This window comes from Perognathus longimembris, chromosome 12 (genome assembly GCF_023159225.1).
Source record: "Perognathus longimembris pacificus isolate PPM17 chromosome 12, ASM2315922v1, whole genome shotgun sequence".
Taxonomy (NCBI): domain Eukaryota; kingdom Metazoa; phylum Chordata; class Mammalia; order Rodentia; family Heteromyidae; genus Perognathus; species Perognathus longimembris.
In genome coordinates this window covers 26,076,405-26,088,536 of record NC_063172.1, presented here as the reverse complement: position 1 = coordinate 26,088,536, position 12,132 = coordinate 26,076,405, and the positions used below count along the sequence as shown (strand labels likewise).

Here is a 12,132-nt window from a genome sequence, read left to right as displayed (position 1 = left end):
CCAGCTTCTAAATGCAAGAAAGTTCTTCCCATCCCACCAGGCTCCTTCTAGAGCGGCTCTCCACCTGTGGTTGTGATCAGCATAGTGTCATCATCCCTATGGGCAGCTGGCCATGCAGGTCTGCCAACAAATTAATGACAAGAGAACTTGGGATCTGGAGCCTGTGTACAAACTCTGGTTCTGTCAGTTAACATGCAGTTTCAGGGAACTGTGAGTCTTCCAGGCCTTTGTATGCTATTTATCTATGGAAATTGGGATTTTTTTTTGAATTGTTAGGAATAAGATACATAGATAAATCTGTAAACAAAATGATTATATGCTCATTGTATTGTTATTCTTTGGCACAAATGATAGCTGGTTCTATCACCCAATAACAGTGTATTTTCGAGTCACTTCTGCCTAGTAGAAGCAGTGGTAAATAAGAAACCATGCATCTTTGCCATTGCAAAGATCGTAAGATCTTTAGAAATTTGGTTTCCTTTCTAGGTCATATGTTTCCTGTGAATATTCCCATTTCACATTTGCAAACTTTCCTGAAGTATGCCTCATTGGATGGCAGGTTTTCACAAGGACATTGCTCACAGAAAGTGAACATTATAGCTAGATGGGAAAGCAGACTCTAAGCCCTTGGCCTGGCTTCCTCACACCAACTGAGCACCTTCCATCATTCCAGTTGACACCTGGAAAAAATTCTACTACTTGCTGATGTCATTTGAGGAACACTCTGTAATAAAATCATAAATATTAAACTCATGAATATCAAATTCTACTCTGCAGCCTCATTTTTTTCACATTTTTCTTTTTCATGAATATGTGCTTTTTGTTTTGGGAGGTTATTTTCCTTACATTATTGAATTCCAGGATTAAAAAATTTAAATTCTAAATACTGTAGTATTCTAATGATAAGGAAAGTCATTATAATACATGTGGTTAGCCACCTAAAAAAGCAATTTCCCAATCTAATCTCCAGTCCATATTCAGATTTTTCTCTACTTGTCCTAAAATTGCTTTTATACTATTTTCTTCACAAGTTTTCCTCATTCTGTTTTACTTTCTAAACAAGACAAACTATACTGTAATATTTAGTAGTTACATCTCTTCAATTTCTTTTAACTTACAACAATTAGCTTGTTTTCAGATGGTAACTTTTTTAAGAGACTAAGCTAATTTTCTTGAACAGCATCCCATGTTCTAGGTTTGTCTGTTGTTTTGTTTGTATGTCATTTATCTTGTTATTTTTCCCCTGTATCTTTGAAAAACAGAAGATCTGTTTGGAAACAAGCTGTTAAGAACAACTTGATAGGCAATACTTGTATGTTATATCAGATAGTACATATAATTGTCCTCAGTAACTCGCTTGATTAGTATGACAGTAGCCAGATCTCTCACATCGATGTATCTTTTCTTTTTCTTCCAATGATTAAAACTAATTTGTGGAATGATTACTTGGTGTATAGAAACATCCTGTTTCCAACCATGCTTTCTAATTGTGTTAGGCTTCATTACTAAGCCTTGCTTAAGTCATTTACTCCACAGGAGGTTGTAATTGGCCATTTTAAAATTTATCATTCCTTTATTTATTAACTAATTTTCCTCTGTAAATGAGAGCTTTCCTTCATCCATGGGGGATGCTTGTGTCTTTACAGTTTATATCAGTACAACATGTTTGCTGTTAATTGCCTAAATTATCATCTTAAGGTTATGGGACTGAGTTGTGTATCAGTCATAATTTATATTTTATGTATACTCTTTAAAGCATTTTAGTGTATATTAAAGTTGGAAGTGGAGAATGGATGATTTATAAAACAGTGTTTCAAAGTGGTGAACAAAATTAAGACACTTCAGCAAAGAGATTTTAGCAAGTCAGGGGCACTGATAGCATTTATAGATCTGAAAAGAACTTACTAATACTAGCCACTAAAAAGCCTTGCATATGGTTAGATCCCCAAAAGCTAAAGCATGCACAGTCAGTGAGGATAAATACAAAAAAAATTCAAGTTCAGTTTGGTCAGCTCCACATTCCCACATTCAAAGTTGTTCATAATTTGAGCTCCATTTCTTATCTGCCCTCTTCTCACCATTCCTTCTTGTCTTTGGTCATTGCACCTCCTCCTCACCAACATAGCCATCCCTGTCTACACGTTTATCCACACTGCTCCCTTGCCCACACTGTTTCTCCTCTCCTCACTTCAGGAGCCAATCCCCACATTTTTCAAGGTGCCAATCCCTCTATGAAGCCCCTTCTCCCCTTCAGGTATCACTTCCTACCTCCATCAAATATTAATACTTGACTCAGTTTCCTGTTTGGTCTTCCCACGGGCTTTTGTAAGTACACTTCCTCACCAAACTATTACCCATAGGTTTCACCCTGGCACTGCTGGTGTTTTGCATTACCCTTGAGAATCTGTCTGCAAGTTAAACAGATGTGAAGTTGCGGGCACACAGGGCTCTCTCATTTGTATAGCTTTCTATGTTTTCTACTACCTACCACCCTCCAAAAGCAAATAGTCTTGTGAAAAACTTAAAGCTAGTATTTGAGTATTTATCACCATCTGTCATTTGTGAATAGTATAAGATCTAATTCTTTGAATATGACAAAAGGAAAGAAGGCAAGAAAGGTAAGCATAAATTACTTTTAAATATCACCATAAAAATAAAATGATAGGCATAAATTAACCTGACAATTAATTACAATGAAAATGAAGCTTATTTTATTTTTAGATGGAATCTTTTATTATGTTAACCACTTGAACACTGTTTTGAATGGAAATGAAACAATGGAATTTTATGCTTTTTCAAGATTTTTATCTGATCCAACAAGACATTGTTTTAAAGTGTTTTAAACACATATTCTCTCTGTTTCCTTGAGAACGCTTTGTCTCCATGTAGTTCTTTTCAACTGAGGACCTCCCGAGGTTGGTAGTTTTTGTTCCCTGATAGCAACAACAAAGCTGTGATGTCTTTTTGGATTTTTATCTCCACAGAAGCAGGGGGTAAAAAACTACGGAGCACTGTGCAGAGAAGTACAGAAACAGGCCTGGCAGTGGAGATGCGGAACTGGATGACTCGACAGGCCAGCCGAGAATCTACAGATGGCAGTATGAACAGTTATAGCTCAGAAGGAAAGTAAGTGAGGCTGGAGAAGAGGCGCAACTCTTCCACACCTTGCTTGTAGCCCTCTTGTGTGGTTCACCCTCTGTTCTCACAAGAGCTAGCTCACACTCTCTGCAACCCATTTTAATCCTCACTGCTGACTTCCTGTGAAGAGAACTTTACTCATCTGCCACTGAGCAGTATGCTATATCTGGCTTTTTCCATCAAAGATATAGGTTTGGGGATAAAGTGTTTCTTTGCCTTTTCTGACAAGGTGCTAAAATGTGACTCTCACATTACATGCAAATAAAATATCTTGCCCTAGCTTGAAATAATAGATAAAGCACAAAAATAATACATACTCATACCATACCACATAGACAATGCTAATTCTAAAAAACTTTGATGTGTTTAAGTTATTTTGAAAAAAATAGAATGCTGACTAATTCTATGTGCTAATAATTATATTTCATATTTATTTTAACTAATATGATTAACTAATATAATGCATTTTAATTATATGAAGCATAACATCCAAAAAGAAATGCCCTCCCGAAATATTGGTGTGCCATATGTAATTGTATGTACCTTTCCTTTGAATTAACTGTCTTTAACATATTTTCAAAGTATTTGTAAACATCGTGTCACCATGCAGGTGGCTCACGCCTATAATCCTAGCTACTCGGGGATGCTAAAATATGAGGATTGCTATTCAAAGCCAGACCAAGCAGATAAATCAAAGAGATTATCTCCAACTAATCAGAAAAAAAGCTAAAAGTGGAGATATGACTCAAGTGTTAGAGCATCTACATGAGCTAAAAAGCTGAGTGAAAGTGCAAGGTTCTGAGCTCAAGCCCTAGTAACAGCACAAAGGAAATAAAGGATTTTTATGACCCTGCCACAGATAAATTAATGTTAATTATGACTACAGAAATGTAAGTGGAATTGTAAAGGGCATCAATATATGTGAGGTTCCCTAACCTTCCATCATTGTAGAACCATTGAATGCTTAGACATATGCATACCCAATTCACAGAGGTTCAGTCAAAGGAGCCCTTGCCTAATAGACTAAAGCATTTGTAGTAACTAAATAAAATTTGTACATTGAGTTGAAGGGAAAGAAATACATTTAATGGTCACAAGAAAGTCTAGAAAGGGCTGGGGATATGGCCTAGTGGCAAGAGTGCCTGCCTCGGATACACGAGGCCCTAGGTTCGATTCCCCAGCACCACATATACAGAAAACCGCCAGAAGCGGTGCTGTGGCTCAAGCGGCAGAGTGCTAGCCTTGAGCGGGAAGAAGCCAGGGACAGTGCTCAGGCCCTGAGTCCAAGGCCCAGGACTGGCAAAAAAAAAAAAAAAGAAAGTCTAGAAAGAGTTAGGGAACCAAACATAAAATAAAAATAAATAAGTAGGGGCTGGGAATTTGGCCTAGTGGTAGAGTGCTTGCCTCATATACATGAAGCCCTGGGTTTAATTCCTCAGCACCACATACATAGAAAAAGCCAGAAGGGGCACAGTGGCTCAAGTGGTAAAGTGCTAGCCTTGAGCAAAACCAAACCGAGGGACAATGCTCAGGCCCTGCGTTCAAGCCCCAAGACTGGCTAAATAAATAAATAAATATTACATGGGATATAAAAATGCTTAAACTATGACCTCTGCCCCAGATTTCTATACTTCTAATAGAGAAATAGGATAAATACTAATATGTTAATTGAACAAATATTACCTTTTACTGATCCAGACACCATACTGTGCATTGAGGATGTAAGTCATGTAAGGAAGTTAGTATCCATGGTTAAGATTGTAGACTCTGGAATCACATAGGCCTAAGTTCTTTTATTGTTATTATTTTTTCTTTGTTTTGGTATTATAGGACTTTTTTTTTTTTTTTTTTGGCCAGTCCTGGGTCTTGAACTCGGCCTGAGCACTGTCCCTGGCTTCTCTTTCCTCAAGGCTAGCACTCTACCCCTTAAGCCACAGCACCATCGCTGGCTTTTTTCTATATATGTGGTGCTGAGGAATCGAACCCAGGGCTTCATGTATGTGAGCCAAGCACTCTACCAATGGGTCATATTCCCAGCTATAGAACTTTTCAAAAATTACTTTTTCTAAGCTTCATTCTAACTGAAGCTTAAGAAGTATTTATTGAGTAATTACAATCTCCCTGACAAAGTTTTAGTGGCTAAAGGTGGTACAATAGCTAATTGCTGTGTTCTTCAAATAAACAAACAAAAAAATTATGTTTTTGACACAAAGAATCCTTTGAAAGGACCAGAGTTTCATTTGAGAGGTGAAGGAAGGCTGTCAGTTTTGGCCAGAGATGCTCATTATACATCAGTCTAAGTCTGAGGCCCAAAGAAAAGGGCTGAGCTGAAGACATCAACCGAGGCAAAGCCAGTACAAAGGAGAAATGCTAGGAGCCTAGAGGCTGCAGGAAGTGAAGTGGAGAAAGTGTCTCAAGGAAGAGGAAGAAATCAATTGGGCCAGGTTCTTCTGACCTGTTGAGTTAAATAAAACTGAGTAATGTGGGATTTACTTTTGTTGTCAGTAGGTAAACTTTTCTAAGAGAAATTTTGGTGAAGTAGTGATTCGAGTTTCAAGAGAGAACTAAAGGGGAATAAGTGAAGTCAGAATGTAGGGACATGTTTTTTAAGGAATTTCAAGGAAAGAAATGGGGTGGTAACTGGAGAGAGATGTGGAGTTAGGAAAAGGCTTATTTTTGTAAGATGTAGGATAGAGAAGCATGCTTAAATGTTGATGAAAATGATCCAGAAGGATTTCTTCATCTATAAAAGAGGATAAATCATAGAAACTCTCTCCTAATTAGGCAGCTACGAGATTAAATATCAGAACCAGCCATGGGATCCGTGCTTAGTAGGTACTGAGCATCACTGATGAATCACAGCCCCACCTTCCAGATCTGGAAGAGGAGGACACATAAACAAAAGTCTGTGATCATCTAACACTTGTTTCAGGTGACATACATTGACATGGAGAATATGGAGCAAGAGCCATGGAAAGTGGACTGTTGGGGTCCATTAATACTAGTGGCCAAATAATGGTTCCAGCCATTCTTCCACATGGAGAAACAAAGGACTGAGGCTTTCATCCCGTATGTTACTTTGCTTTCAGTTTGATTTTCCCTGGTGTCCGCTTGGCCTCTGACAGCCAGTTCAGCGATTTCCTTGACGGCCTCGGCCCTGCTCAGCTAGTGGGACGCCAGACGCTGGCCACTCCTGCGATGGGTAAGAATTTCTGTCATATCATTGCAAGCTTTTCTATCAGTTATTGAAAATTACATTCCCTTAATTTCATAGGCTCTTCCCTACTATTACCAGCAGAGATAAAGTGAGATTTTTAGCAGTAAAACTTTTTCTCGTTTTATTTTCTGATGATCCTTAAATGAAGACATTGATGAAATTGATAACATTTTAAATGTATTTTAATTTAAGGAGACTTATGGGAAATGATGAACTGTTGCTAAATCAAATTCTTCGGTGAAAGCACTTCTTTTAATACATTTGTATGGTAAAGCACATTTCCTTCTCCTAGGTGACATTCAGGTAGGAATGATGGACAAAAAGGGGCAGCTGGAGGTGGAAATCATTCGGGCCCGTGGCCTTGTTGTAAAACCAGGTTCCAAGACACTGCCAGGTAAAGAAACAGGAGACATCTTCCCATGATTGTCTATTAAACTATGCTGTCTTTATTTAGAAGCCTTGTTCGCATTGCTGAAATCTTAGTTAATCAAGAATACTAATAGATAAGTTATTTATCTGGTTTCATGCTATAGTAGTTTGTGGTTTATCTTGAATTAACATTCAGTAAGAGTGTTCTCTGGGGAATAATATAAGCTCTTAAGTAATTTCATATTTAAGGATTTCTACAAATCCCTAAAATTAAAAATAATCTCTGAATTTCATATTTAGGGATTGCTACAAATCCCTAAAATAAAAACTACAACTCGGGCTGTGAATATGGCCTAGTGGTAGAATGTTTGCCTCACAAAAACTACCACACTTAAATGGTTCATTTTGTCACAATATATGCATAAGAAGTTCTCTCTTCTCAACTAGTGTTTTATGCTATTCTTCAGTTTTATCTAGATCTTCAAGTTTCTCCTAAGGCATCCTTAAAACTCTAAAATTAGAATAAAAATAGAATCAGGCATAATAATAGCATATGCCAGTATACGCTAGATGTAATTGTAAACGTTTACCTCCTGTAGTACATAAGGAAAAAGAGGTCCATTGGACTTTATGTCATATATTTCATACCGAAATGTCACTAGAATGTAAGGTACTTAAGACTGTGGAAAATGGCACAGTGGATTCACATGCTTTCCACATTTGAAACTTCATTTCTAGCATCAGCATCTTCACCGCTGACACCTTTCACTTTCTCAATCCCCGCAGGAATTGACAACTATAGTACATATTACCCATTATACAATCTTGCCAGTACCTTTTACGTTCATGAAAGTCAAGTTGTTTTGTCATAAAGAATATCATGACTTTTACATCAGTAGACATGAATTATGTGAAGTGTCTGCAAGATACATTTTAAGCCATTGAATTTATATTTAGCTACCTCTTTCTAGCCAATTTGAACATATTATCCTCAAGCTTCATCCCTGCCTGATACCCACATCACCATCAGCAAAGAAACACCTTTGAATGATAAGTAATCTTTTGGATTGGAGAAGCAAAACCAGTCCAGATTTAATTTAATTAAATTGAGCTTTTGGTAAATTAAAGATTAAGAGACCTCTCTACAGGTGTGATGGTTAGGAACTGGAAATGTTTTACCTTACTTAATCCAGTGTTCAAATAGATACAAGTCGATGGACAAACAGTAATAAACAAACAAAAACTTAAAAAGTGATGTCAGCATCCCCTACAACTCTCTTGAGTGACTGGCAGTAGTCCATTGTGTGAATTGGACATGGGATGGCAAGGTCAGTGGCTTTTGATTGGTACTACCTCTTTCAGATGAAGATGAGGCTGTTGCAGATGTCCCCATAGGCTGGACACTGAGCAGACACAATTATCACTACCCTCCTTCTTTTCCCCAGCACCGTATGTCAAGGTGTATCTACTAGATAACGGAGTCTGCATAGCCAAAAAGAAAACGAAAGTGGCGAGGAAAACGCTGGAACCCCTTTACCAGCAGCTGTTATCTTTTGAAGAGAGTCCTCAAGGGAAAGTTTTACAGGTACTTACTCATCTTCTAATTCCTCTTTTTATGAAGCCAAACCTTGTATTCAGTACCTTTTCTTGTCACATTCTTTTTTTTTTTTTTTCCACCGCTATTGGGGCTTGAACTCAGGACCTCATACTCTTGATTGGCTTTTCTGCTCAAGGCTGGCACTCTTCCATTTGAGCCATACCTCTACTTCTGGATTTTGGGTGGTCAATTGGTGATAAGAGTTTTATGGACGTTCCTACCCCATGCTGGCTTCGAACAGTGATTCTCAGATTGAAACTTCATGAGTTTATCACAGATGAAATGATTTGAAAACCTGAAAGTGCTGGCCAGTGCTATAAAATGTGTGTGTGTGTGTGTGTGTGTGTGTGTGTGTGTGTGTGTGTGAGAGAGAGAGAGAGAGAGAGAGAGAGAGAGAGAGAGAGAGATATCCCATTACACATCAGTTCCAGTCTCTGTGGACTGTGCATTGCCTAAAGCTCTAGTAGATTTTCCAGTGTATCTTTGGATTCTGATAGAGACAATTACGCCATTCATCAAATACATCTATTTAACTAATCTTTGATGTCAAATGAACTTTACTATGTAAATGCATTTTTCAAGTTTTTTGTCAGGTATATGCTTATACTATTCTTTCCATTTTGCCAACAGATCATTGTCTGGGGAGATTATGGCCGAATGGATCACAAATCCTTTATGGGAGTGGCCCAGATACTTTTAGATGAACTAGAACTATCCAATATGGTAATTGGATGGTTCAAACTTTTCCCCCCCTCCTCCCTAGTAGATCCAACCTTGGCCCCTCTGACAAGAAGAGCTTCCCAATCGTCTCTGGAAAGTTCCACTGGACCTTCATACTCTCGTTCATAGCAGCTGTAAAACTGTTGTCACAGCAACCAGCGTTACAAAAAAAAAAAAAAGTACATATATATTCACAGGTCGCAAACCCTGGTAACACTGCATGCTTAATGTTGTGTCTTCTGAGCCCATTTCTAGGGATACAAAGCGATCCTGTGTTCTCAGAGGAAGTTGCACACATTGTGCCCTAACGAAGGCCCTCAGGTGAAAGAGCAGAGCTATGAAGAACTATCAGGTTTGGAGTTCAGTGACACGAGAGTTTTGGTCCAATCTGAAGCCATGGATTAATCTCAAAGAATCCCGTCAGTTTCATGCAACAAAAGCCCTTTTCAATGGCATCTTTATATTTTTATCGTTTTTCTTCATTTATCTAACCCAAAACCCTGTTATGCCACAGAAATGGAGCTCTACAGCCATTAAGCCATGTTATAGGCCAAGGAGTGAAAAAGTCCTAAGAATCATCAGGTGAAAAGCAAGAGACCAAAGACATGGTCGGGAAGAAAGCATCCACCCCTGGACCAGGATCCAGAGGGAGAGAGGTCGACGGGCAGCTCCGGCTGGCACGTCACTTACTAATGCCAAGATGTGTTGGACTCTGAAAATCAAGATTCTGTGGCTCCACTCTGCTGAATGAAATTAAAGAAACTTGCATGGACTCAGATTAGCTGAATACTTTAAATTATTTTCTTGGGGCTGCAACTTGCAAAAAAATAAATAAAAATCAGCCATTTTCAACAATTTATATTATTTTTAAAAATAAATTTCACTAGTGCATGGTTTTAAATGGGGGAGAGAATGCAACAGGGTGATACAAAGACACACCATGTTTATTCTTTAACCGCAGTCTGTGTTTTGGCAGACATTACAAATGGAAACACTTTCTAGCAGATACTTCAAATTCTCTTTATGTGACAAATAAGGATAATGTTCACTTTCCATGTGAAGTACACAAATCTAACAAAGCTCAATATGTGCACATCTTCTCTATCTCATGTTTCCTCTTCTCCCTCTTTTAATTGTTTATTTTCTTCCTCCTGATCAGAGCGAACCTTATTAAAAATGGCAAGTTTTTTTTTATCTGATTTCATCTTCTACCCCATATTTGATTCAGGGCTGTAGGTGCATCTGAATTTATGAATTTCTTAAGGGAATTAAAATCTCTTTAAGAGCTTTCTTTATTTCAAGCATGTTGAAAAGGACTTCACAACATGACTCGGGAGTATACTAAAGTAAGTCAGCATGGATTTGACAAAGAAGATATTTGAACTTTTGCAACTTATTGTACAGTGCATGGTAATTTTTCTTTCACCTCCAAAATTCAGTTTACAGGAAAATCCTACAATCATGTAGCCATTATGATGTCTAATAAATTTGTTTTCAGCACCAGCATTATTCATACAGGGGTTCAAGTATTATTTGTAGGTGGTCGTAGGTTTTTTGTTTGTTTGTTTTCTAATTCTTTAATTTCGTTAGCCAATTTCCATAAATGTAAACTACATGAATAGAAACACTGATAAAAATTTAGAGCCCAGAAACCCAGGGCTGTTTATTAATTTATTATTCTGTAATAAAATTCAAATTTTTCACAAGTTATATTTCTAAGGAAATATAATCAACATAAATTTGCAACAATTTTAAAGCTCCAGTTTTTAAGTGACTCAGAGGAAGTCAATATGCCTACCAACTAGTTCGCTGATGCTGTCACCAAAAGTCTACATGCGCATGCCCTGGGGTCAGAGCCCAAGCTTTACTGACAGTTATTACCATTGGGTGGTGCTGCAAGGTTAAATTTCTCTCAAGTTCCCAATTTAGAGGAAATGTCATTGGTCAATGAAATAAACCACTCTTCCCTTCTGGTTCCTGTATCCACTTAGACAACACATTCTTCTAGGTTGGTTTGACTTTCTTGCAATGCTTTTTGAAGTTCACACACATCACATCTGTTTAAATGAAGGCCATGCACAAAGATTATTTTCTTTGTTATTTCTATTGTTTTTTCCCCCTAATTTAGTGTTAATCATTGAAAACTATCATGCTTGATATGGTGCAAAAGTTAAAATGAGTATCACTAAAAATGCCTTCTCTTTATGTGGTGCAATATGAAATACACCAGACTGTGTCTAGACAGTCTGAGATTTATGATGGACCCAGGTAGAGTTTTGAAAAGAATGAATGAATCTTTATTGAAATAATTTAGACACCTGTGTACCAGCAACATTTGATTTAATAGACCTGTAGCGTCTATACTGTCCCTTAGAATAAACGTTTACCATTTACCTGATACTAACAGGCAGTCACATAATCTTTTATGCATATTCCTATACAAATTATTTCTAATTTTAATAAGAAGGACATGACTGTATGGAATATTTGTACATACTTGTCATTATGCAGTATTTATTTAAAAGTTGGTGTATTTTTTTTAATTTTCACATGTCTGCACCTCGACTTGTGGTTTAGTCATGTAAATAGCCCTATGCCAGTGACCACTGCTGCCCTGTACATAGTATGTTTTCAGGAAAAGGGAATTCCTTGGGGGGCGGGGGAGGGAAACACAAACAAAAAAGGGCAGATTAGTCCTGTAACAAACACCAACAAATGTAAATCAAATTCATTCTGGTGATGGTATTTAACACTTTAAATAAAACATTTTCTTTATAGCTGTTGTATGTAGTGCTTTCTCTGGTTTCTCTTCTCTCCACACTTCTCTAAGCCTGCTGCAGTACTCCCCTGAAATTCCATATCTCTCTGTGACATTAACAAAAATCGCCCTCAAGAAAATGTGTGTGTGTGTGTGTGTGTGTGTGCGCGCACGCGTGTGGTGTCTAAAGATCTCTATTCACATTAAAGCTTGATTTTTTAATGATGTTTTTAGATTGACATACTTTCTGATTAATTGACTCAACAACAACTTGCAGATTTTGTAAGCAATGTGGGCGGGTGAGTCTTTCCAGTTAGTGATAGCAGAGTCACA

At 37.6% G+C, this 12,132-nt stretch overlaps 1 protein-coding gene across 39 annotated transcripts in view; it reads left to right on the top strand.

The window, feature by feature from the left end:
• Positions 1-11,698, top strand: part of Rims2 (regulating synaptic membrane exocytosis 2) — a 380,757-nt gene extending 369,059 nt beyond the window's left edge. For 36 of the 39 annotated variants that reach the window (XM_048358554.1, XM_048358549.1, XM_048358563.1 and 33 more), the window contains 5 exons: positions 2,985-3,126; positions 6,228-6,340; positions 6,648-6,749; positions 8,170-8,309; positions 8,952-9,233. In XM_048358554.1, the coding sequence (XP_048214511.1) occupies positions 2,985-3,126; positions 6,228-6,340; positions 6,648-6,749; positions 8,170-8,309; positions 8,952-9,170 (716 nt within the window). In that variant the 3' untranslated portion in view covers positions 9,171-9,233. Of the gene's footprint in view, positions 1-2,984; positions 3,127-6,227; positions 6,341-6,647; positions 6,750-8,169; positions 8,310-8,951 lie in introns of all 39 variants that reach the window. The other 3 variants (XM_048358539.1, XM_048358538.1, XM_048358540.1) reach the window with 1 other exon arrangement.
• The last annotated feature ends 434 nt before the right edge of the window (positions 11,699-12,132 follow it).